The following is a 26,677-nucleotide window of genomic DNA, read 5'->3' as shown; positions in this document are numbered from 1 at the left end:
GTAGTTCACACGGTCAATTATAAAGGGGAAGCTGTTGAGGTGAAAAAGAGGGGAAGGACTGGAGCGTGGGAAAGAAGTGGTTTTCAAAGCGTACAATTCAAAGAACCTCTCCCTCGCTTTTTCTGTTTTGGGGGAGGATTGAATATGATATATCCTACGCACAGCGTTTAGTCCCGTAATTGAAATTCAAAAACACCAATTTATCATTTGGTTTTGGTGTCTCTCGCTGGCGTTCGGCAGGGAAACAAAAAGCAAAGGGAAAGAAAACAAAAGGGAAGAAGAAACTAGAAACCCCTAACCCCTTCACCTCTTATTCTAGATCTGGATAGATCGATTCATTCGATAGGAGAAAGATTCATCAAGAAGTAGAAATAAAATGTCGGAAGAAGAAAAACTATTGAAGGAGGCAAAGAAATTGCCATGGGAAGACAGGTTGCTGCACAAGAATTGGAAGGTGAGGAATGAGGCTAACATCGATTTAGCTTCTTTCTGCGATTCCATCACGGATCCGAAGGACCCGAGGCTTCGCGAAATAGGTCAGTTTTTATTTTAAAATTTTTCATAGACTTGTTATTTTTTTTGAAAATTTTAAACGCTTCAGATCTGGTTTCCTCAATTGATTGCTGGATCTTTGTAATTTTCAAATGTACAGCTCCGTTTTTCAGAAAGACGGTGGCGGATTCGAATGCTCCGGTGCAGGAGAAGGCTTTGGATGCTTTGATTGCCTTCTTAAAAGCGGCCGACGCAGATGCCGGAAGGTGATGCCGTTTTAACTTTAAAACTTCTTTTGTGCAAAAATGTTTTTTCGAATCTGCATTTTGTGAGGTTGCTTCCGATTTTTTACCTTGAGTTTGCTCGGTGTTAGGTATGCCAAGGAAGTATGTGATGCCATTGTGGTGAAATGTCTTACGGGGAGGCCTAAGACTGTCGAGAAGGCCCAGGGAGCGTTCATGCTCTGGGTAGAATTGGAGGCTGTTGATGTTTTCCTGGTATGTTTGATAATTTATTAAAACAATTCTTATTCTTAAGCTATCTATGATCCAAATTGTGCATTTTCTCGTACTAAGGTTCTGAGGCTTTATGCATTTCCTTTATGTGTTCTGCGGTAATTATAGGATTCAATGGAGAAGGCCATAAAGAATAAAGTTGCCAAAGCAGTGGTGCCTGCAATTGATGTCATGTTTCAGGCACTAAGGTTTGTGTTTAAGAGCCCCTTGACGTGAACTATGAATCAATTCTATGGTTTGCTCCATAAAGCTGCTTATGGTCTGTTTGTATTTAGTGAATTTGGAGCCAAAGTTGTCCCACCTAAAAGAATTCTAAAGATGCTTCCTGAACTCTTTGACCATCAAGATCAAAATGTCCGTGCATCCTCCAAAGGACTGACTCTCGAGCTTTGTCGTTGGATTGGAAAGGATCCTGTAAAGTCAATATTGTTTGAGAAGATGCGTGACACTATGGTAAAATAATATTAAAATTAGTCTGCTCTAGACATGCCTTTTTATATTTATATTGATATATATATATATATATATATATTTGGATCTGCTGCTTGAAGAAAAAAGAGCTTGAGGCTGAGCTTGTGAATGTGACTGGGACAGCTAAGCCATCACGGAAGATAAGGTAAATTTCTTCATCTTTAGTAGTGTAAGTATGCACTGTGCTGTTTATGGGTGTATTTAGAGCTATGCTTCGTTAAATTGATGCTTTTATTTAAATAAGCATTGTTCTTTCATTTCTTTGAGCATGTATTTGATGACAACTGCTGGTGCACTATGATAGGGTAAAAGAATAAAGTACTTTGAAGGAGTCGTGCATTTTTTCTTTAAATCTTGAAGTTTATAGAGCAATCTTAACGCTGGTTTCTACATGCTCAAAAAAGAAAAGAAAGGAAAACAAAGCGTATGACAATCAGAAGATAGACAACACTTGAAACTCAATTTGACCATTATGGGCTATCAATAAGGGTTTAATAAACCATTAAATGACTTCGGTACTGTCAGGGATTAGCGGATTTGTTTTCTTTTATAATTCAGATAATTTATTGAATTATTTATTCGATGTTTTACACTACTATTGTTTCAGTCATAAATGTCATCTAAATGTATTAGCAAATTCAGTTAAGTGTCTATTACGATGTATATGTGATATTTCGTGTCTTCTATCTGATAGAGTTGATGATTGCATGTCCCTATTCACTACAACAGTTATATTTTCATTTTTTACTTGTGATTATCTGTCTTAGCAATTTATGATTTTATACTTCAGTTTGCTATGTTTATTTGAGATGTTTCATGTCTTCTGCCTTATAGAATTGATGATTGCATGTCCCTATTCACTACACAATTATATTTTCATTTTTCCTTGCGATTATCTTCCTTAAAAATTTATGATTTTATACTTCAGTTTGCATTGTTTAGGCCAGATTTATCATTATCTTATTCCCTTCATTTTGATTTTTCAGATCTGAGCAAGACAAGGAACCGGAACCAGAAACTGTCTCTGAAGCTGCTGGCCCTGGTTCTGTTGAAGAATCTGAAGCTGACGGTATGTTTTTTATTGTGAACTTTGGATTGTACAATTTTCTTTTATTTTTTTAATGAAGCTAATCTTGTAATTTTGGTTTGTATATCGTACTGGTAGCTCCTGTGGAAATAGATGAATATGAGCTTGTTGATCCAGTTGACATATTAACTCCTCTGGAGAAGTCTGGATTCTGGGATGGAGTGGTTAGTGCTGTTCCCATACTATTTATTTTTAGTAATTGCAACTCTTCCTTTTTATAGTAATTTTTCTGAAATTGGGTTTTTTTAAGCTGCTAACTTCTTCATTTATAAACACCGTCTGTCTTGTAGAAAGCTACCAAGTGGTCAGAAAGAAAAGAGGCTGTTGCTGAACTCACAAAGCTTGCATCGACGAAAAAGATAGCTCCCGGTGATTTTGCGGAAGTTTGCCGGACCTTGAAGAAGGTTTACAATTTTCTTCTTCCTAATAAAAAGATTTCATTAGTCTGTTGTATTGGGACAATATAATTTTGTTTCAACCAGAACAGGGATGAAAGTGCTATTGATTTTCCTACTGCTTGGATGTTATTATATTTTTTTTGATAAAGAAACGAGGCCTCGTTAAAAACACTACCTTCCAATCAAATTCTCTTGTTTCTGCTCCTCTTTTAGCATGCAAGCCAGGGTGTTATCAAGCATCTTTCACTCGTATGAGGTTGGCATATGTCAGCACGAATTACAATGTTTTTACTACTTCCTATCTAAATCCTGTTGCTTTCTTTGTTTGCATCTAAGAGGTTCTTTGATATTTCTACCTTATTTGGAATCTGAAACCAAGATTTAGTTGCACTTTTCTTGATGACTAGTGTAACTGCTATTTGTGGCCGCTGAGGTATTTTTTAGTACAAGGTCAAGTCGATAACAATAAATTCATAGTATGTGTTGTGTTTGATTAGTTTCTGCTTTGTTACCTTCGCTTGTCGTACTTTCCTTTATGCTTTAACCTTTATGTCTCTTATGCCTTCAGTATCATGATTTGCGTAAGTTGTCTTTCATCTTGCAGCTTGTTACAGATGTAAACATTGCTGTTGCAGTGGAATCCATCCAAGCTATTGGGAATCTTGCACGGGGTTTGCGAACTCATTTTTCTGCTAGTTCGCGCTTTTTGTTGCCAGTTTTACTTGTAAGTGTCATATATCTTACATTATCATGAAAGCATTTAATTGCAAGTAATGTTCCTTTTCCATTTTGCTAACTGTGCCTTCGTTTATCATTTTTGAACCTGCTTCATTTTTCTTTATCATAAGGTCTTTTGGATGTGGAATTTTACTTTAGGTAAAACCGAAGTACCACGTTTGTCTGGTTGACACCCTAAGATTGAACAAACTTTTTTGAATAGTTAAAGCCAAAGTTAACGATCGTCTATTTCCAACTGAAAAATAGAATGCTGGAAACTTTCTACAGAGCTAATATTTTTGGCATGAAAGATATGATTTTATTGGGATCTTACATTAACGAATTGAGATGGAAAGACTGAATAGTTAAAAGGAATGAATATAAATTTTAATGTAGTTAATTGATGAAAATAACGAATAAATTAGGGAGGCTTAATTACTTTAAATGTTTTCATTAATGAAAATATTTTAATTAGTAATTGCTGAAACAATAACAGAATTACATAAATACTACCGTACCCCAAAAAGGAAAATATTAATAGAAAATTCCCTCAGCGTGTCCTTTGCATTTGTTGAGTTTCTTTGTCCCCCATCTTTTGTAACCATGTTGCTGCTTTTTTGTAAAAGTTCATAGTGCTAAAGGTCCACAAAGTTCTCGAATTTACTTTCATGTAGTAGCCTGATATATAGATTTTTTTGTCAAATTCTTTTTAGCATTTATATTGGTGGAATAGGTAGTTAACATAAAGTAATGGCTTGTGTATGGATCATTTCTTCTTCTATAGGAAAAATTGAAAGAGAAAAAACCTTCTTTGACTGAGGCACTCACACAGACTCTTCAAGCAATGCACAAATCTGGGTGCTTAAATCTGGCGGACATTGTTGAAGGCAAGTTTATTCTTATTTTAATCAGTAATTTTGCTACTTGTCTTTATTGGGTAAAATAGTTTTTAGTCTCTTTTACTTGCAATGAAATCACTTTCTGATTCGTTTAATTTTATTTTCCCTGTTTGTTAGCAATTTCTTTTTTTTTATTTGCATCTGCTTATTTCTTTCAAAATCTAAGCTGGTTGGTATACCTTGATTATTTGCTACTTTCAATTTTAATATTTTTCAATATGATTTATTGCAGATGTTAAAACTGCAACTAAAAACAAAGTTCCACTTGTGCGTTCATTAACTTTGAACTGGGTGACATTCTGTATCGAAACAAGTAACAAAGCTGTGGTTCTGAAGGTGCATAAGGATTATGTCCCAATCTGTATGGAGGTCAGTGCAGTTTTTCTTTTATAATGCTAATTCCAAGTTAGAATATTTTAGGCCTTACTATTTTCATCTATCTTCGCTTAATGTCAGCCTGTCCATGCTGCATCCCTCCCCTTCCACTGTTGTTGAAAATGGAAACCCTGAAATATGTAATCAACGGGAAAGGGGGAATTTTGAGAACATTTTGAGTTGAATTATGATATGTGGCTGTACTGAATTTTAGAGTTCTTAAAATTAAAATTTACAATTTCATCTCATTTAGAAGTTAATGCTCTTATTAGTCTTTTCTTTTGTTATTTATTGCTCTAACTATTAAGGTTATTAATTTGAATTGCAGTGTCTTAATGATGGGACCCCAGATGTCAGAGATGCAGCCTTTTCAGTGCTGACAGCTGTAGCTAAGGTAATGTTTTCACTTATTATGTTATCATCTCCTTAATCCCCCAAGATTTATCCCTACATAAAGGTTTTTGTTCTTTCTCTTAGTCTGTCGGTATGAGGCCATTAGAGAGGTCATTGGAGAAACTTGATGATGTTAGAAAAAAGAAGCTTTCTGAAATGATTGCTGGATCTGGTTCTGTATCTGGTGCTACTAGCTCAGGTATATTTTCTGTATTACCATTGCAATTAAATTTTGGATCAATTAGAACCCTTTTTGACTGGTTTGGTGTTTTTGTTTCTTACCTTTATTATGGTATTCCAGCTGCTGTAAAAAACACAGGGGGTGGTGTGTCTTCTACAGAGGTGTGTGCCCTGTTAAATCTAATGTTTTTTTTCTTTATGTTCTTACGATATATACTACCCAATTTTATTTTTTAATCTGACTAGTTGATACATTCTTCCTTACTTTATGTGGATCTGTAACCTTAGCCAGTAACAAGTTTGCTAGAAGCTATGACAGAACCTATTTGGGGCTTAGTAACTAGCAAAGATGTTAATCCTTGAATCATATGCTGATCACATATATATTCAAAAAGCAAAATGAAATTGTTGAGTTTGGCACATGTGAAATAGAAGTGTTATGATATTTTATGATTACACATGTATGAGTGGAAGCATAAAAACATGATTTTTTTTTTATTATGATGGAACATGGTAAACTTTACAAAAGGTGACTTTGAATTACTGATGATGATATTTCTATACAGTTCTCCATTTATATACAGTTCATACAAGGCATGCTTAACCATCTTTCCTTAAACCTTCGTCGTAAATTCGGTTTTGTCATTCTACAAAAAATGGCCAAGTAAGTTAATTGCTATGAAAACGGCCATTTTAATGTTAGCATAGATAAGTCAACCATATGAGATGTGGTTTTTTTTTTAATAATTTTTAATGGAATTGGTGATTCGAGTAATGATATATTTGCTGACACTTCATTTGAGACAATTTTTATTAAACTTTTTAAATATTTTTATTTTGTCTGTTATCTTTTGTATCATGTTTAAGGGATTAGAAACTTATGAATTAGCTACTCGCCTACTCCATGTAGGCTTCTGAAGGTTCATTCGTTAGGAAATCAGCCGCAAGCATGCTTAGCGGGAAGAGGCCTGTCTCTGCAGCTGTAAGATTTTATTTTCTCATTGTTATTCTAGAGCATTTTCATATAAATAATATCATCCATCCGTGAATGTTATTGAAGTATGTAATATTCTATAGCATCAAGGTTCTGTAATAGAATTAGAGTTAATTCCGTGCAATAAAAGGTTGAGATCTGATTTCTGTTTCTCTTTGTAAGTTTCTGCTTATTTGGCTATTATTCCTATTTTTGATTATTTTTTAATCACATTTTTCTAATGTCATGCTGATTGAAAACTTTAACTGTCTGTCAGCCTGCCAACAAGAAAGTGGCTTCAGTTAAGTCAGGCAACATTAAGAAGGTAGATGGAGCTGGACGGATGGAAACAAAAAAATTGAGTGAAAAGCCCGAGGACATTGAGGTTAACTTATCTGTTAAAGTTTCTTTATTGCTATTACTTTAATAGCTGGAAATATCTTAGTTTCTTTGATATGTCTGACAATTACAGCCAGCAGAAATGAGTCTTGAAGAGATTGAAAGCAAATTAGGTTCCCTCATACAGGAAGATGTCATTTCTCAAATGAAGAGTGCTGTATGGAAAGAGCGTCTTGAAGGTTGGTTTACCTTGCAAATTCATGTAGTCATGGAAGCTAGATTTTACTGTGTATTGATAAATAGGGACGTAGTGAAGCTTATATAGGATTGGTAACTTGCAAATTCATGTAGTCGTGCAGGCCATATATCTATATCTATCTATATGTATATATAAATGCATATACATTCAGATCAATATATCATATGCATACATACATCCATGGATACATGTGTATAACCGTATAAAATCTGCAACCTTGTGCGATTTGTTCTCTTATACAAAAATTGAAAGTACACTCTTATGTTCTTATTGTTAGAAGAGGTGCTTAACTAAATCAATGCAGGCAACAAATGTCATATTTTTTTGCCTTTAATTACGCCTTGTTAAGCGGCCTACCTTAAACTAATTGGCTATAGTTTGAGGGACTCAACTTGAATATATGACCCTGAGATTCAAGACTTGAGTTTTAGGATAATATCACTTTAACACTTGCCCTAATGTGTGGATCCCTATTAATAAGATAAGGGGTAACATATCTTAACGTGTCTTTTCCCATTTTATTTATCATTAACTTCTTGTTGTTGGATCTTTTTTTTTTTTGGTTTGGTTACTTTTCTTAAAACAAGAGAAGAGGAATAATCCACTTTCCTTTTTAGATGAGACTCCTAATCTCTTATCCTCAGAAACTATATTGAGCTGTAATTTTCATTTCGAGTTTCTTTAAAATGCTTCAAAAGCTGGATCTTTTCTAGTCAATTGGAATGCTAATCAAATAATTAGATAATGTAATTGAAAAAAAGTTATTTTATTTTTGTGTTTATTAATCATTTGTAGCTAGAATTGCTAACATTAGTTTCTTAGTACTAATATGAATGTATTCTCCTCTACTTGTTTCTTTTAACTTGGATAATATTGTTGCTATGTTAAATGAGAGTGTAATACAAGATATCAATGTTTTGGTTGTTTTCTTTCATTCTTTGACATTTTATGGTATTTAAAAACCTTTTATCTTCACATTATATCTATTCATAACTCCATTACAATTTTATCACATTTTAGTTGTTTTCTTTTACATTTTATGGTATTTAACTTCTAACCTTTTACCTTCACATATGAGATAATCTGTTTTTATCTTGATTACAATTTTATCTTGCTTTTATCTTTTTGGTGATTATTGGATGTAGAAGATGCTTAACATATTTTCTTTTCAAGTAATAACCATGATTCTAACTTTATTCCAAATAATGGTTACATGTTTCTGGTATGCTCAGTTGCATGTAATTTATATGTATGCACCCATTATTTTTTAATTCTCTGCTGAGGGTTCGAATTATGGTATCATGAGTTCTGTTCATAGTGTTTTCTGTCTAAAACATTGTTCTCTATGTTGCTTGAAGTAGGTAGATGTTTTTTCCATTTTACATTATTTGATCATTTGAATTTTCTAATTGGGTACCAAACCTCTCTGATTGCAGCCATATCCTCTCTGAAACAACAGGTTGAAGGTCTCCAGGACCTTGATCGGTCTGTGGAGATTTTGATTTATTTGCTTTGTACACTTCCTGGTTGGAATGAGAAAAATGTTCAGGTATACGATATTTGCAGTCTGTAGATGGTAGCTTGTCTTCTTTAGCCTCTCTCTTTCTCCTAATTTCACTTTTTATTGGTGTCAAGATTTTAAATTGAATGATGCAGGTCCAGCAACAAGTTATTGAAGTCATCACTTATCTAGCCTCCAGTGCTACAAAGTTTCCTAAGAAATGTGTTGTTCTTTGCCTTCTTGGTAAGTATTAGTTTGACGTACACATTTTCCAATAACAGGCTTTTAGAATTTGTTATGATTGTCCTCTTATACTCAGTTTTGTACCTAATTTTTTTTCTATCCTGTGTCAGAATTAATTCTCTTATGATCGTCTTCCTATACACTGTTTTCTGTTTACTCATTTTTTTACCTAAATTTTTGTCCATTCTGTGTCAAAATTAATTCTCATTCAGTCTCTCATTATGGTGCCTGCTGTTATTTTGCCTCGTTGACAGGTGTAAGTGAAAGAGTGGCAGATATGAAAACTCGTGCTCATGCGATGAAGTGCCTAACCAGTTTCTGTGAGGCAATAGGTCCAGGATTTGTTTTTGAGAGGGTAATTGAAGATCAAATATTAATCTTCTGATCATTAATTCCTTTTTTTGATTTCAGTTCAGTCAGCTGTGCCTTTATAGAAGCAGAGATCAAGAATACTTTGTTCTTTTAAGTTTTTTTCCCTACTTTTATTTTGTTTTCTCTTGAATACTGCATAACAGATATTTATTGCAGCTTTATAAAATAATGAAAGAGCACAAGAATCCCAAGGTTCTGAGTGAGGGTTTATTGTGGATGGTCTCGGCTATTGATGACTTTGGTGTATCACATCTGAAGTTGAAGGTAATTCATTCATCTCAACTATTTGTCATCTCTCAGTTTTAATGCTATTTTTTGAATGGTTTACTTAGATATCGTTGCTAACCGTAATGCAGGATCTAATTGATTTTTGTAAAGATACTGGATTGCAGTCTAGTGCTGCAGCCACTCGGAATGCTACAATTAAGCTTTTGGGTGCTTTACACAAGTTTATTGGCCCAGGTGATGGCTGATACTTGGCATTGGCCTAATTAGATTTGTCTATACCACTTCTGTTTATGATTCAACATTCTATGAATTTCATTTTTCACATTTAGCTTTTTCCTTGGTCACACATTTTCACAGATATCAAGGGGTTTCTTTCGGATGTAAAACCTGCATTGCTTAGTGCACTAGATGTTGAATATCAAAAGAATCCTTTCGAGGTATGTGGAATATTTTAATCCCTTATTGCTTGAGTTGATGGACTTATAAATTCTAACATATTTGCTCAAACCATTGAATACCATAACACATTTAAATTAGGGACTGAAGAAACTTCATTTTGATTTCACCCAATTTTCCCATAATTTTACTTGCTTCTATCCTGTTCTCTGGCATTTTTTTTTACTAATTTATTAATAGAAATATAGGGATGAACACATCTGGTCTGTCTTTCAGGCTTATTAGCCTACATTCTAGCTAATTGTTGTGAATAGGATACTGATTGTATTTTGTGTCACTGTTCAGGGTACTTCTGCTGTTCCTAAGAAAACTGTTAGGGCATTGGAATCAACCTCTTTGTCTGTTGGTGGACTAGATAGTCTGCCACGTGAAGATATTAGCGGGAAGCTCACTCCTACCCTGTTAAAGAGCTTGGAAAGTCCTGATTGGAAGGTATTGCTATCTGTTTATCTGATCACGCTTGCACTTCACCCCTCAAATTTGTTTTAGTTTTGATTCATAATTGATTCCCTTAATTAGTATTTATGGTGGGTTCCCATGTTTAACAATTCTAGGTTCGTTTGGAGTCTATTGAAGCAGTGAATAAAATTTTGGAAGAGGCCAACAAGCGCATTCAACCCACTGGAACAGGTGTGCTATGGGTCTCATAACTTTCCTTGACTAATTGAGATCTTCTGTATTGTTCATTGTGGCAAACATTCTGATCATGTGGGTTATTTGATTGCCAGGAGAGCTATTTGGTGCTCTTAGGGGGCGGCTATATGATAGCAACAAAAATTTGGTTATGGCCACTTTGACTACCATTGGCAATGTTGCATCTGCAATGGGACCGGCTGTTGAGAAAGCAAGCAAGGTTTGATGTACACACTTTATTTATCATTTAAAATAACCTTTATTCTTTTATTTGCTTAGAAGAATGAATTCATGCCGGATTTTGTTAAGTGCAGGGAATATTATCGGATATTTTGAAATGTGTTAGTGACAATAAGAAGCATATGAGAGAGGGCACTTTGTCTACTTTAGATGCTTGGAATGCAGCTGCTCATTTTGACAAAATGGTGACTATTTTTCTGATTTCAATGTTGTAGCTTTTATTATCTTTGTTCCATATCCAGAACAATTCTGTTGTTTTAGGTTCCGTATATCACGTCAGCACTAACAGACACTAAGATTGGGGCAGAAGGACGTAAAGATCTTTTTGATTGGTCAGCTAGGCAACTCTCTGGACTCAGTGAATTTCCTGATGCTGTGCATTTGCTCAAACCAGCTGCTACTGCCATGATGGTAAATTTTGGTTGAATAGATAAATTCTGTGTTTCCTCTTCCTCTATACATTTCCACTATATTTACATGTATCTGTATGTTTGGTATTCTTCCAGGATAAATCTTCGGATGTTCGCAAAGCGGCAGATGGATGCATTGCTGAAATATTAAGAGTTAGTGGGCAGGAAACAGTATGTACTATCTAAATTATGTCTCTTTATATTTATTTTTGTTGTCGATTCTCCCTCCATGATTTTCATTCATTTGTTTTTAGAGTAATGCCTGAGCATCTTAGATTTTGTGTATGCCATCTTGTCAGATCGAGAAGAATCTAAAAGATATTCAAGGACCTGCTTTAGCTCTCATCCTTGAGCGAGTTAAACCTTATGGGTCTTTTCAAGGTACTTTTTTTTGTTTTCATTGGCTTGTGTCCCTCCCCCTATCATCTCACTTCCCTATCCCAATCTTTTTGTATGATGAACTGTTTAATGTCCATTAGAATTTGTTGAACCACCCAAAGGAGGGTCCATTGGACTTTCGTCAAAAACCAGCACAAAGGTTGCAAAATCTACTTCCAATGGTGTCACAAAGCATGGGAATAGAACTGTAACTTTGGTAGGTTTTTATTGCTTTGGTTAGTTACTCTTTCAATCTGAAGACTGTTAACTATCTTCTTTTATTCTATTTTTTTAAAAAATGTCCCTTTAAAGAGGGCCGTTCCAGCAAAGGGGTTGAAACCAGACACACTGTTGCCTGTTCAAGGTATATCTGTTCAGCCCCAGGCTTTATTGAATGTCAAGGATTCAAATAAGGTATGATTGGTTGATTTATTAATTTGAAACTTGTGTGGAGCATTTGAATACAACTCTTCACACTTATATGGTGCATGAATTTTCATTGATTTTTTGTCACAGGAGGAAAGGGAGAGAATGGTTCGAAGATCGAAGTTTGAGGAGCTGCGAGTTGAACAGATCCAAGAACTTGAGGTCTATTTTTTTATTACACTTGCTTATCATTTTGTGATTGCCAGTGATTAATATTGATTTGTAAGAAATCTGAGCATCACACCTTTATTGCAGAGTGATATGATGAAGTATTTTAGGGAGGATCTACATAGGCGCATGTTGAGCACTGATTTCAAGAAGCAAGTTGATGGTCTTGAGATGTTACAGAAGGTTTTCCACGAGTATATTATTATTTATTTAGGGTGGTTGTGGTGATATTTTTCTTATTTCAATCGTCTCAAAATAACTGCAGGCACTTCCTTCCATAGGAAAGGAAATAATTGAAGTTCTCGATATACTATTGCGGTGGTTTGTTTTGCAATTATGTAAATCTAACACGACATGCCTTTTGAAGGTCAAATTTATTTTATCTCTTTGTTAATGCTTCAAGTTGAAGATTTTCCTGTATAGTGGATAAATAACGGCCATTTGGTTTGCATTTAATAGGTGCTGGAGTTTCTTCCTGAACTTTTTAATTCTTTGAAGGATGAAGCATATAATTTGTCGGAGGCTGAAGCTGCCATTTTTCTTCCATGTTTAGTTGAAAAGGTCTGGTTCATTATCTTTAGTTATGATTTTCCATATGTGGAAATGTCTGCAATTCCTTGAATGTTGCTTGGTGGTTACATAGATTCTTTTGAGAAACATATTGTATGGTGCCTTGCACATAGCCCTCTTTATAGCATCACATTTTTGGTGCGATTCAACTCTATATTGAGCTTGTCAGGGGCTAATTGTGGAATACTTGTCCTAGTTCACTGCCAAATTTCAGTATTTTGAATACTTAGCCACAGCAGCTTGCTAACCTAGTTAAGCTTTCGAACTACAAATATTTAATTACTATTATTTATATGTAATATAATCATATATAAATAAAGCATAATAAAGATGAGTTTCAAGTTTTTGGTCAAGCTCCAGTGTATGCAGTTTTCACTTGTTGATTAAATCATGATCCTATGCTTGTCTGATATTTGCATGTTGTACGAAGGATACTGATTTCTAGATTTGGTTGCAGTTGGGCCATAACATTGAAAAAGTTAGAGAAAAAATGCGCGAGCTTACAAAACAAATAGTTCAAGTGTATTCGGCCGCAAAAAGCTACACTTACATTTTAGATGGTCTTCGTTCTAAAAACAATCGCACTCGGATAGAGTGTGCTGATCTTGTTGGTTTCTTTATTGATCATCATGGACCTGAGGTAAGAGAGTTCTCTCTCTCATGCATTTCTATATACCAAAATAATGGTACTAAAATAACTTACTTGGTAGAATATGTTGATCTTGTTGGTTTCTGTTTTATTTTCATGGAGCTGATGTTAAGAGGATTGGGCAGACTCTTTTTGTTATGCATTTCTTTTGGTATATTAATTCCTATGCCCTTTAAGCAGATCAGTGGACAATTGAAATCATTGCAAATTGTTGCAAGTTTGACAGCAGAACGAGATGGTGAAATTAGGAAAGCTGCCCTAAATGCACTAGCTACCGGATATAAGATTCTTGGTATGCATGATGTTATGCAACTTCTATACAGTATTAGATTACTCCTTGGCTTCTTGCTTTTTCGTTTTATTGTTGAGATGCTGTGTCTGTTTAGGTGAGGACATATGGAGGTATGTGGGGAAGCTGACGGATGCTCAGAAAAGCATGCTAGATGACAGATTTAAGTGGAAGGTCTGTGTATGTTTTTTCCTTTTATTTTATATGTTTGTGTATCTTTCTTTTCATGTAATATCTTGTGTCAGGTTCGAGAGATGGAAAAAAGAGGGGAAGGGCGCCCTGGTGAAGCAAGAGCTGCACTAAGGCGTTCTGTAAGGGAAAACGGGTATCTTTCTGCCCTCTAAGCTTCTTAATGTTATTATTCTTTTAGACTTAAAACACATTACCTCCTGAGCTTTACAACTTTATTCAAATTGTCCCCTATATTTTTGTGTTGAATTGACCCCTAACCTAAAGTATCAAACTGTAACACATTTTAACCCTTGAGGCAAACGCCGGTTATTTTGAGATGTTAGTGGACCACTAATATGGTCACAAATGTCACTAAAATTTTAAAAAATAAATTGTTTTTAAAAAAGAGACCTCGTGAATCTAAAAAGAGCAAGCAAAAGGCTAAGGTTGCTTAAGTGTCTCGGAGGAAGCTTGGGCTTTGGTCTGTTATCGGTTTTTGAAGGATTTTTAATTGATTGGATTGTGTTGCTTCTCCAAATATGTAGATGGTTCGCCTCTTGGAGTCAGTTGTGTTTTTTTTCACATTAATGGATTTGGGTGTTGGTTTCGATTGTTTTAGTTTTTAGTGATGTGAGGCTCGGGATAGGTGTGAGTTGGTATCGGATAGGGCTGCCCTTGTTTTATTTGGCTGTTTGAAGCGGTTTCTTAGAGGTTTTCTGGTTTTTCTTGATTTGGTGTCTGTATCTAGATTGGTGCGTTCTTTCCTCCTTCCAATTTAATGAGGTACTCTTTTCCTCCTTCCAATTTTCGTTGACATACGGTTTAGTATGTTGATGATTATGAAGGGGTTTTTTAACGAGGCCTCCAATTCTTATCAATTTTTTTTAAAGATCGAGTTTTCAATGCTCCTTTTATTTCACCTTCACCTCAATGCAAATTACAAACATCCCACAAACCCATGTAATCAATTTCATTTCCAGTACCATCATTTGGAAGTTTATTCCGGGAGTCATTTTCTAGTCTATATGGAAACATAGGAACGCAATGGTGTTCGAAGGAATTCTTTTAGACAGAGTGTCACTGTTCTTCATTGTTAGATTCAGGCTTGCTAAATGGTTCCATGCCAAATTTCCGGGTATTAATATACAAGAGGATGTGTTGATTGGTAATCCATCTCTTGCAGATGGTGTTTCATCTTGTAATGTTAAAGATCGTATTGTCTTTCGGTGGTTACCCCCCCAGTAGACTTTCTAAAGATGAATGTCGATGGAGCTGTTAGGCAGAACGATTTGGGTGCAGGTATAGGAGGCTTATTAAGAGATTGGAATGGTTGCACTCTTTTGACTTTCTCAGAGAGTATTGGTCAAGCAATACCCCCACTTGCTGAATTAAAAGCTATAAAAAGAGGCATGGATATTTTTCTGTATTCTCGGTGGGCTTCAGTTGGTAGGTTGATCGTTGAAAGTGATTGCTCGTCTGCAGTGGAATGGATTCAGTCCCCGACTCTGGCACCTATTTTTTTCTCGCCTATTGTTTATCAGATTTCGAGTCTTATCTGTGGAAAGGTTCATTCAGTAAGGTGGATTCCAAGGGAGTGTAACGGAGAGGCAGATAGCTTAGCAAAGAAAGGGATAGGTTGATTGTAAGGGGCTATTTGTGGTTTTCTTCACCAAGTGTGTAGGTTTTTATGTTGGGAGGAGGAGTGTTTAAGTCTTATGTCAAGCAATTTAGTGCTATTTTTAACTTTTATGTAATGTTCAATATTAATAAAAGTTCCAAGGCACTCTTTTCCTCCTTCCTATGATTAACGACCTTTCTTCAAGGTCTTTAATTTAAGAAGGGGGTTTTTAACGAGGCCTTTCATTCCTATCAAAAAAAAATTTATTTCACCTTCACTCCAATGCAAATTTACAAACATCCCACAAACCCATGTAATCAATTTCATTTCCAGTACCAACATCTGCTTCATCAATCGAATAACTCTTATCTATTCCAAACTCACTAGGAAGACATTCAAAGTTAATTCCAGGTTGCAGAGAAAGAGATGAGAGACATTAGGAAGAAATCTATATTACTTGTGAAATGTGTCATTGTTTTAGTGGTCTACATGACCACATGTTTTCAAAAATAAATGACAGGACTAATGTGTCACAATTTGATGGTTTTAAGGGCCTATTTGGTCCTAAATAAAGTTACCAACTTCAGTGGGTAATTTGTGTTTTAGCCTATTCTTTTATTTGTATATAAATATTAAAATTACACGAAAAGAAGAATTTGCTATTCTGCTTTTAGTTTTAAGGTAGGTTCTACTAGTTTCTGCTGTACAAATCTTATGTTTTTCCCTATGATTCTATAAAAAAAATGAAAATTTGATGGTCCGTTATCTGCTGTCACAGGATCCTACTGAGTTGTCTAATGTGGTGCCAAAAATTAAAATTCCTGGTTTTAGTTTATGTTAAAGAAAACGAAGTTATTAATTTGCATGTGACATGGTATTGAAACGGTCATATTGTCTTATTTTAGTCTGGTGAAAGCTATGATTCCCATTTCATTTTACATGACAATTGTTTTGAGTTTATCGCAACATTATTTGTTGTTTGAATAGCTGCCCTGGTAGATATCAATTAGGGTATAGGCCCTTCCTTGGCTTATTCATACCTGAATGTTTGTTAAGATATGGCAGTTTACATCATCTATTCAACTTTTCTATTCACTATTTCTTTTTTTCTTTTTTGCCAGGCCTGATGTAGCAGAGCAGAGTTGTGAAGTTTCACAATCTATTCCTAGGTCCATATTTTCTTGGTTTTATTGACAACTTTCTAATCATGGACTGTGCTGTTCACTTTGACCTATTTATTCATGTTGTTTTCCTTACTAGCACGCTTTTTGATGTCTATAAAACCACAGGAAGAACTTTGTGCAATCTGACCTTAACATGGAGAGACATATAATGCCTCATGCGCTTGTTGGAGTCAGTGGCCCCACAAACTGGATTGAAGCTCTTGATACCATTTCTTTTGGTTCTCCTGAGCAGGTTTCTAACTTTGTCTAATGATAGATAGTCCGTTTTCTTAATATGATTTGAAACTTCTTTGAGAGAGTGAGTTTTTTGGAATGAAAAGAAAAATGCTGTATTGATTTATATAGTAATATGTTACCTTTCGGTCTTTAAATTTACACTGCTCAATATGATTCATCAAAATTAAATCTTTATTTGAAATAGTTGGACATCATATGTTTAAGGAATATGTTTAATAATGGTAATTACAAAACAAATTATAAGTGCCTGGAATTTTTTTTCTATTTGTTAGTGTTAGCAATTGGATTTTAATATTTCCGATTTGACCAGTTGTAGAATGCCTTTGCACCTTAGGCTTCGATTCTGATTAAGCCTCTTCTATAGGAGAGTAGGCTTTTCTTATATGAGTTGGGGAAGTTTCTTGTACTATTAAACACACACACACACACACATATGTGTATATATACAAATACACATGTTATTATTCGCCATTTACCTTGTAATCAACTTGGTTATGAGATTATGACCTGATTTAAAATTGATGTAAACCATTCATGTGCTTCTTGTAGCTCTGACTGAGAACCATATTCTTAGCATCATATGCATTTTATATTGCAGTCTGTTGAGGGAATGAAAGTTGTCTGCCATGAGCTAACACAGGCCACTAATGACCCAGAAGGCAGTTTGATGGATGAACTAATGAAGGATGCAGATAGACTCGTTTCATGCTTGGCGAATAAGGCAATTGGACTTTTCGGTTTCAATATGATCTGATTATTAATTTCCTCAAGCATTGAGTTTGCATAGCAATAACTTCGTTAGTTTTTTTGTAGAGAACATAGTTTTCCTCCATGCAATAACCTTTTTTTCTATCTTTATTTAATAGGTAGCCAAAACTTTTGACTTCAGTTTGACCGGAGCATCGTCAAGATCTTGTAAATATGTACTAAACACACTTATGCAGGTGAGTTTAGAATCTAAATTACTGGTAACTTTTCTAATAAAACTTGTGATTGTGGTTTGGGATACTATATCTTGCTCTTATTTTTTTGCTGCTGACAGTAGGCTTGTAGGTTGGGGGTAGACTATTAAAGAAAAGGATATGCCTTTAGTAACCGAATATAGTGAAATGATTGGGTTGCCTCGTGAATAAAAAATCATTAGGTACTACCTTTGTTAATCAAACGTCTGACATGCCCAAACCTTGGAACATAAGAACATCTTGTGTCAAATGTTATGAACTTTTTTATTTCCGAATCTAAAAATAAAATTTTGAAAATTAATAAAGCATAACTTTTTGGCCAGATCACAAAAAAGAATCTAAAAACATGAATCAAGGAGAGAAAAATTGAAGGAAAGGAATGTGGGGGAGACGTGACCAGTGCTGGTATGGCTTACACCTGTGACTAGTGCTGACATTTTAAAATAAGACTTGCACATGCTGTGGAGGAAAATACACTGAAGTTTTCCTCCCTCAAAGCCGCCTTCCTCTGTTTTTTTTCATCATTTTTTAATAAAAATTAAAGTGGAAATTTTAGACACACGACACATTCTGGTTGTGTGTATTTTTGGACATGTCTTCTAATTGCAAAATTTCTTTTATGTATGAAATTGATAATTCCGCTATAGCATAGGCTCCAAATTTGTAATCATCTCCAGAAAATGTTAATTTGTGTACTTTGATATAAGTAGTAGTTAAATTAATTCAAGCTTTCTTTTAAGTTAATTTGTATACTTTGATCTCCAAAAACTTAATTTGAATTTCTCTTGGCAGACATTTCAAAATAAGAGGCTTGCACATGCTGTCAAGGAAAACACACTTGACAACCTTATTACTGAGCTTCTTCTATGGCTTTTGGATGAAAGGGTTCCCCATATGGATGATGGCAGCCAACTTCTAAAAGCTTTGAATGTCTTGATGCTTAAAATCCTGGTTGAACTGCTTTAAAATGATTATGTTTTCTTTAAACTTCAAATTTATGTATCTTCTTTGGATTTTAACTGATTATTGTGCATGCAGGATAATGCTGATCGAACCTCCTCTTTTGTCGTCCTGATTAATCTCTTGCGTCCTCTAGATCCTTCAAGATGGCCTTCGCCAGCAACAAATGAAACTTTTGCAGCAAGAAATCAAAAGTTCTCTGATCTGGTTGTCAAATGCCTTATTAAACTCACAAAGGTAACTAACTCTAGGTGCTTCTATGAATAATGTCAATTTTCAAGTTTTCTGAAAATTATTATCCTCCACTTGATAATGTAAGCTTCCTAGTTTTCCCTTCAATCATACTTTTGTGTGAATAATTTATTTAAGGATATTTTTTTATGAAGCCATCTCATAAATCACTATGCAGGAAAGGAATTTACGAAATCAAAGCAACTTAATTTTCCTTGGCATCAAGTGTTTTTGTTTACAAATTAACTGGTTTAAGATCATCTTTCTTTTTGTAGTAATTCGTGTAAGGAAAAAAATGTCTAGGTTTTATGTTTTGATCTCAAGATATCTTGCCGTTAACAGTACTAGCATTTGTCAACTTAATAATCCATCATACAATGGTTTGTACCCATTTCTTTGGGTGATTGGTACCCTTGCAAAGAAACTATTTCCACTGGCAATGATGTAGTTACGATCATTTATTTATATGCTTTCTGATGTTAACCCTAAAGGATTGGTAGGATTCCTTTGTCAGTAATAATTGCCGCTGATGAAATATGATAATTTGAGCTTGAAAAATGGAAATTTTGTATTACTTATCGTATCGTTATTGAGAAACGGAATGAAGCCACCAGTGAACATCGAATTAATCTGACCAGAAATTTCCTTCTAATTGCTGCATACGATGAATAAAAATTTCATTTTTTTCTATAGGAATTTTTGCATTGAGCTGTTCATGCTTTTGCATTGGTTATTCCCTATATTATTGTCAAGTAACAATCCCTTGGATGCAGGTTCTGCAAAGCACTATCTATGATGTTGATCTTGACCGCATCCTTCAAAGTATCCATGTCTACCTGCAAGAACTTGGGATGGAAGAAATCCGGAGAAGGTATGTCTTAAACCCAATATTTCTTTTTCTTTCTGTGTTGAATGCCAATTCTTATCCTTATCATGAATTGATAAACTGATTCCCGATTAACTTGTTTTTCTTCCTCTATTTTTTTGATAAAAGAGCTGGCGCTGATGATAAACCATTGCGAATGGTAAAAACCGTTCTACATGAAATTGTCAAGCTTCGAGGTGCTGCAATAAAGGGTCACTTATCTTTGGTGCCCATAGACATGAAGCCTCCACCAATTATTCTAGCTTATATTGATCTCAATCTTGAGGTAGTAATAAGCATAATAATTGACTGTTCAATTTTCTTAGGTTTTTTGTGGCAGCATCCTTTTCATAACGTCTAGTATCCCTTGTGTTTAATTTAACAGACTTTGGCTGCGGCAAGAATGTTGACGTCAACTGGCCCTGGTCAGACTCATTGGGGTGATTCTGGAGTCAACAATCCAGCACCCGCAACAAATTCTGCAGATGCCCAGTTAAAAGTATTATTTTATTTCTAGTCCTGATGTTTGTGCATAACTAAAGTTGTGATTCTCCTTTTTATTAGTGTTATGATATTTTCTGTTTCTTAAAATGTTTTCCTTATGTCTTCTTACAGCAAGAACTCGCGGCAATATTCAAGAAAATTGGTGACAAGCAAACATGCACGATTGGTCTCTATGAGCTTTATCGCATTACTCAGCTATACCCCAAGGTAATTATGTAGTTTCTATTGTGCATCCCTGAAGGTAGCTAAAGAAACGGTGGAGACTGATTTTTCGTATTTGTTTTTAGGTTGATATATTTGCTCAGCTCCAGAATGCTAGTGAGGCATTTCGGACTTATATTAGAGATGGCTTGGCTCAGGTTTGTGTTGTTACGTTGCTGAGTAAAATTTTAATGGCTAGATGTGATGTTATGCGTGTTAATGAGTTTTAGTTGCATTGCAGATGGAGAAGAATGCTGCTGCTGGAAGGACTCCTTCAAGTGTGCCGATGGCTACCCCTCCCCCAGCTTCTCTTAATGCTTCATCGCCTGAATTTGCACCTCTGTCCCCTGTACAGACCAACTCTTTAAATGATTCTAAATCACTTGGCGCAAAACCTGAACCAACAAACTTTAATTTGCCACCATCATATACTGAAGACAACCGGGGGTCTGGTAATGCTATAAATACAGCAAGAGTCCGTGCCCCTGAAAATGCGTTGGCAGACCAAAGAAATGAGAGGCTTATGAGTGGAGGTAATTTACTCGTCTTTTATTATTATTTATTGTTGCCAATGCTATTTTGTTCGGATTCACCATGGAAGCTATATTGTTGAATGTACAGTTACCAGTGGCACGTTGGATGCAATCAGAGAAAGGATGAAGAGTATGCAACTAGCAGCCGCTGGTGGGAACATTGATGAGTATGCAACCCGGCCCTTGATGTCCGTCAACGACAAATTGAATGCCGGGCTCTCTACTCAGACTCGTGCATTAGATCCTCATCCCGGCATGGATAATCCCACACCAGGAGGCGTGCTTCCTATGGATGAGAAGGCATTGTCTGGGCTACAGGCACGGATGGAAAGACTAAAAAGTGGCGGACCACTTGAGCCTCTTTAACCCCTTCCCCTTTTTATGCGTCATTTTACAGCCTGCCACCTAAGCCATTCTTGTAAATTGGCAATACTTCAGTTTACCCATCAAAAGCCCCGTCTCTCAATTCCAGCTTAATAGATTTAGCTGTACCAAATTTTCATTAATTTTAGAAGATGCGATTACGGTGATTTCCTGAAATCTACTTGTATTGGACGTTAGTATTAAGGCATAGATAGATACTTGATCATAGACTGAAATTTTGTTGCAAGAGTTGCATGGGATGGTATAAACGTTGGCTAATTATGTAATTGACATTTGATTTTCTCGTAAATTGCAAATACACCCAGTGTTTGCTTAACTTAGTCCAAAGTATCGACTTATTTCATGTTGTACAAACTTGTACCTAAATGTTTACCTGACTGTGAAAAGAGTTAAAAGGAGGTTTTCTTGGAACAGCCTTGTGCTTAGTTCATGAAATTAAACGCATTGTCCCGCTTGTAATTTCCAAATTTAACCGTCCATGCTCTAACTGCTTGCCAGATGGTAGTTGGTGAGTAGGGTGGACATCCCAGCTTCCAATGAACTCGTGTTTTGAAATATTGAGTAGGTTCACTTTTACAGAGTCGATATATATCTCACCACTATACGCCTAATTTGTACCATTTCCATGTAATTATGTTCCTCTGGTCTTCCTTCTGTTGGCGTCTGAATACATGCTGCATGCTATTGCTAGGTAATATTGAAACGTGTGACATGTTAATTACAAAATAAAAAACCGGTTCATTCACTTTGAGACAACCAACAATTTTGGAATGTTGATAAATAGTATTTTCAAACCTAAACGAACCGAATAAACAAACGCTTAATTAAAATAAATAATATGAATTTTTTTTTATTTGAAAATTAATATTAGAAATATGTATATTTTAAAATAAATATAAAGTGATTTCAATGGTAAAAAAGAATGTTGTTCTCTTTAACGGTATTAGGTTCAACAGCTACGTTTATAGGATATATACTGTCGATAGATTAAAAAAATCCTAAACATATATTACCTTATAATTCATCTATATTATTAAATAGGCCTGCAAACGGATTGAACATTCAACGAACCGTTTAGTGGAAATTTCGTTTATGTTCCATTATTTATTAAACGAACAAACATGAACAGGATTTTATGTTCATTTAATTAAATGAACGAACATGAACAAATGTTTCGTTCGGTCGTTTATGTTCATTTATTTATATCCGATCATTTATGTTTGTGTATGTTCGTTTATGTCCGTTCCATTATATTTAGCCCAATCTCAATACTCATTTAAAATATTAAGATCCAATCATTAATATTTTAAACCTCAAATAATTTTAAACTCATATCAATTAGAGAAAATATAAATCATACCCATTTAAAACCCAATTAATTTGAACTCTGGAGTTGTAGGTTATATTAATGAATACTGATTTTTTATGTGGTTATTGTTGTTGTTGTTTACATTCATTTATTGTGTTTGATTGCGTTCATTTGTTATGTTTTTGCAGATTTGATTATGGTCGTTTATGTTCATTTATTGTGTTCTTTTATGTTTGTTTATTGTGTTCATTTACATTCATTTGTTTATGTTCGTTCATCATTTAAATGAACAGATATGAACAAACACGAACAACAAATTTTGTGTTCATTTATGTTCATGTTCGTTCATTTGTTCGATTAAAATTAAACAAGCGAACATGAACATACCCTGTTTGTGTTCGTTCGGTTACAAGTCTACTATTAAAAGAGAATTATGAAAGGAAACATAAGATTTTTGAAAACTATACAATATGTATAAATAAATAAAAATCTTCGAATACTTAAAATAATTTTAAATAAGCAATCATCTATGCCAAAAGTACTAATTTGAATCCAATTGCTTCTAGCTCATATAGGAAAAAGACCTTATAAAAGTATTTATTAAAGATTCTCAGTTCATTTATATTCATTTATTGTGATATTTATTTTGGGTTTTATGGATATAATTTAATCATTAATATTTTAGGGTTAAAAAATATATAAAAAAAGTCTACGAAAATTTATAATTATCAACGGGATTTGTATTAGAATTGATTCATAATATCAAATTCAGTCATTATTTTAATGATCAATATATATACATTTTAATATATATATATATATATAATTAATAATTTAATTTGTGATCTTAAGTGAATATAGCTAAAGAGTAAAAGGTGTTTAAAAGTTATTGGTCACATTTTTTAATACCAGACAATGAATCCTAGTATTTTTATTTAAAATTTTGAATAATATAAAAATATAAGAAGTTATACAAAAATATTTATTATGCTTAAAATTAAGGTATTTTATTTCAAAATTATTAATATTTATTGTGAAATATTAAAGAAAAAAAATAAAATTTTATTGTTATTTTAATATAAAATTGATTATACTCAAAGTATATCCAATGAATAATAAAAATAGACTTGTACTGACGAGAGATTATCAAAGATACCTTTAATGAAATTGTTTATATTTTTAATAATTTGTAAATATTTTTTGGATATAAATTTTTTATATTTATAAATTATTATTTTATAATATTTTTAATTATTTTAATAATTTTACAAATACTCTAATAATTTTCAATATTTTAATAATATATTTATAAAATAATTATAATTAAAGTGATAAAACTATATATATGAACTTGTTAGTGTTGTATTTGATATATATATAGTGATTTTTAATTATTTTATTTATAACCATAAAAAAATTAACAATAATATTGATTTCCATTATAAGAAATGATGATTTAAGAACCATATATTTGAGTTGTTGTGCTTAAAAATTGGTCATTGGTGTAATAGCAAATGGCCCGAATTGTTTCCTTCTGTGAATGAGTTTTCAAGAGGTTTTTCAACTTTGAACTAAATTGGATTTAAAAGATTTTGTGGCAACAATGAGTCTGGTGCATCCTTCATATGTGTTGTGCTTATGGCAATTGTTGAGGATTCTATTGTGTGATGTGCTGTTATAAGTCTAATGTTTTGTGGATCGGGGTAAATCGCTTTTGGAGTTTTCGTTGATGTTTTAGGGGAGTGATGTTGGCTTTATCTTAGCTCTCGCTGTTGCCATGGTCTTCGATGCTTGTTTTTCCTTGTGCTTTAATCTGGTGCAGCGTTAATTTGCCTTTGATGCTGACTATTGTTGGTTTTTGCATTTGATGGTTGTTTCCTCCTTAATGCTGTCATTTTGGAGCTGCTTTCTGTCGATGCCATGTTGGTTGCATTGTTTTGTAGGTGTGCAGTCAAGGTTCAGATTTTGGTTTGCTGCCTGCTATGCTGGTGAGTGAGTGTGAATGATTTTTGGTTCATTATCATGATTTTTTTTTTGGGTTTTGCCTCAAGTGAGTTTAGTGAAGCTGACCTATTCGATTGTAGCTATGTAAATTATATGTGGATGGTGCAGACTCTTGACAACTCTTGGTACTCTTTTTCCTCCGTCTAGAATTAGGGAGTTTTTTAACGAGACCCAAATTGTTGTTTCGTTTTGTATTTGCCTATAATCGAGTACATAACCTTTTAAAAAAAAAGAAAGAATGATGGGTTGTTTTTAACTAAGTTGGTATTTGATTAATTGTAACATCTAATTTAAAATCTTTTTAGTATTTTTATGTATTATGAATGAAAATTATAAGTTTTTTTTAATAATATTGTTTATTAGACATGAATCTAAATTTTTATTAAAAATACTTTATTAGACTTGAACCAATATTCCTGAAATTATCAAAGGAAAATCTGATATATTATTAATAATAATTTTACCTCTCTTTATTTATTTTTCTTTGTCCAGGATCCTTCCTTTTCCTCTGAAAATTGAAGGAAAAAGAGAACAGACTCTTTCCAGTTTCCATCATTCACTTCCTTTTTTCATTCCAAAATTTTTTATACGTAGATATGAAACCCAATCTGCAACCACCTACATCGGCCGGTGGCTCCTCCTCCGTTAATAGGAGCCGTCCACGTCGACGAGCTGACCTAACCCTACCTCTTCCTCAACGCGACCCAGCTCTTGCCGTCCCTCTTCCGCTTCCTCCCTCCTCTAACTCCGCTCCACCTACCGCCAACTCTAACGCCGCCGCGCCTCTGCAGGTCAACATCTCGGAGCTCGACCGTGTCAGCCGAATAGGAAGCGGGACGGGGGGAACCGTTTACAAAGTCATCCACCGTCCTACGTCTCGCCCTTATGCCCTCAAAGTTATCCACGGGCACCACGAGGAGTCCGTTCGCCGTCAGATCCGTAGGGAGATCGAGATCCTCCGTGACGTGGACCACCCTAACGTCGTGAAATGCCACGAAATGTACGATCACAACGGAGAAATTCAGGTCCTTTTGGAATTCATGGACGGCGGATCTTTGGAAGGGATCCCCATATCTCTCGAGTCTAACTTATCAGATCTAGCCCGTCAAGTCCTAAGCGGTCTGAACTACCTTCACCGGCGACGCATCGTTCACCGCGATATAAAACCCTCGAACCTGCTAATCAATTCGAAGAAGGTTGTCAAAATAGCTGATTTTGGGGTGAGCCGAATCCTGGATCAAACCTTGGACCCGTGTAACTCATCTGTTGGGACCATAGCTTACATGAGTCCCGAGAGGATTAACACCGATTTGAACCACGGGCTCTACGATGGTTACGCTGGGGATATTTGGAGTTTAGGTGTTAGCATATTGGAATTCTATTTAGGGAGGTTCCCTTTCGCGGTTGGTCGACAAGGTGATTGGGCTAGTCTTATGTGTGCGATTTGTATGTCTCAGCCACCAGAGGCTCCACCTACTGCTTCCAATGAATTTAGGCATTTTATATCGTGCTGTTTGCAGAGGGATCCAGCCAGGAGGTGGACGGCGACTCGGTTGTTGCAGCATCCTTTTATACTCAGAGGACAACAACAACAACAGGTTGCTCAGAATCTTCATCAGTTATTGCCACCCCCACCTCCCCTTTCTTCCTAGTTCCCTACTTTTTATTTATTTTGGGTTTAGGGCAAAATTATCTTCTTCTGTAAGTTTTGATATAATGAGAGGGTCTGGGGGGAGTTTGGGTGCAATGTCTTTCCTTTCTTTTTCCTTTCATGTTTCTATTAATCACACTCTTGCTCTTTTGATAAAAAAAGATAATTTTTACAATATTAAAAAAATATATCTCTTATGACT

General features: G+C 34.7%; 2 protein-coding genes across 5 annotated transcripts; both read left to right on the top strand.

The window, feature by feature from the left end:
- Window positions 1-283: 283 nt before the first annotated feature.
- On the top strand, window positions 284-21,825 carry LOC120191474 (protein MOR1-like). 4 transcript variants are annotated; one of them, XM_039194416.1, is made up of 54 exons: window positions 284-536; window positions 653-758; window positions 866-989; window positions 1,116-1,195; window positions 1,283-1,460; window positions 1,559-1,623; window positions 2,465-2,547; window positions 2,644-2,729; window positions 2,856-2,969; window positions 3,568-3,687; window positions 4,465-4,567; window positions 4,812-4,948; window positions 5,283-5,348; window positions 5,432-5,547; window positions 5,644-5,689; window positions 6,438-6,509; window positions 6,778-6,885; window positions 6,973-7,078; window positions 8,535-8,647; window positions 8,755-8,842; window positions 9,097-9,197; window positions 9,371-9,478; window positions 9,571-9,676; window positions 9,800-9,879; window positions 10,184-10,330; window positions 10,453-10,528; window positions 10,627-10,751; window positions 10,846-10,956; window positions 11,033-11,182; window positions 11,278-11,352; window positions 11,481-11,562; window positions 11,661-11,776; window positions 11,872-11,973; window positions 12,076-12,147; window positions 12,241-12,336; window positions 12,419-12,520; window positions 12,613-12,714; window positions 13,181-13,366; window positions 13,556-13,664; window positions 13,759-13,835; window positions 13,907-13,986; window positions 16,572-16,619; window positions 16,740-16,866; window positions 17,470-17,592; window positions 17,738-17,815; window positions 18,626-18,784; window positions 18,872-19,030; window positions 19,798-19,895; window positions 20,019-20,175; window positions 20,275-20,388; window positions 20,505-20,600; window positions 20,681-20,752; window positions 20,836-21,127; window positions 21,216-21,825. In XM_039194416.1, exons 1-54 carry the CDS (start codon window positions 377-379, stop codon window positions 21,491-21,493), a joined length of 6,075 nt encoding a protein of 2,024 aa, XP_039050347.1. In that variant the 5' UTR covers window positions 284-376; the 3' UTR covers window positions 21,494-21,825. The 4 variants fall into 4 exon arrangements, with proteins under 4 accessions (XP_039050347.1, XP_039050348.1, XP_039050346.1 ...); XM_039194417.1 differs by having other exon boundaries at window positions 285-536; window positions 5,432-5,546; window positions 5,649-5,689; window positions 13,181-13,363; window positions 13,553-13,664; XM_039194415.1 differs by having other exon boundaries at window positions 285-536; window positions 13,181-13,363; window positions 13,553-13,664.
- On the top strand, window positions 18,369-26,677 carry LOC120191478 (mitogen-activated protein kinase kinase 5-like). Its single transcript, XM_039194421.1, has 2 exons — window positions 18,369-18,384; window positions 25,376-26,677. The coding sequence occupies exon 2, from the start codon at window positions 25,421-25,423 to the stop codon at window positions 26,474-26,476; it is 1,056 nt and encodes a 351-aa protein (XP_039050352.1). The 5' UTR covers window positions 18,369-18,384; window positions 25,376-25,420; the 3' UTR covers window positions 26,477-26,677.

This window comes from Hibiscus syriacus, unplaced genomic scaffold (genome assembly GCF_006381635.1).
Source record: "Hibiscus syriacus cultivar Baekdansim isolate YM2019G1 unplaced genomic scaffold, ASM638163v2 tig00116970_pilon, whole genome shotgun sequence".
Taxonomy (NCBI): Eukaryota; Viridiplantae; Streptophyta; class Magnoliopsida; order Malvales; family Malvaceae; genus Hibiscus; species Hibiscus syriacus.
Note: the sequence above shows the minus strand (reverse complement) of the source record. Positions and strands in the feature narration are given on the sequence as shown.

What these genes read in the sequence shown, in the direction of transcription:
- LOC120191474 (XM_039194416.1), top strand. Translation starts at nt 377, where the DNA reads ATGTCGGAAGAAGAAAAACTATTGAAGGAGGCAAAGAAATTGCCATGG. An exon ending in TGGAAAGTCCTGATTGGAAG is followed by an intron (nt 10,331 to 10,452) that starts GTATTGCTATCT and finishes TAACAATTCTAG; the next exon opens with GTTCGTTTGGAGTCTATTGA. An exon ending in ACACGACATGCCTTTTGAAG is followed by an intron (nt 12,521 to 12,612) that starts GTCAAATTTATT and finishes TGCATTTAATAG; the next exon opens with GTGCTGGAGTTTCTTCCTGA.
- LOC120191478 (XM_039194421.1), top strand. Translation starts at nt 25,421, where the DNA reads ATGAAACCCAATCTGCAACCACCTACATCGGCCGGTGGCTCCTCCTCC.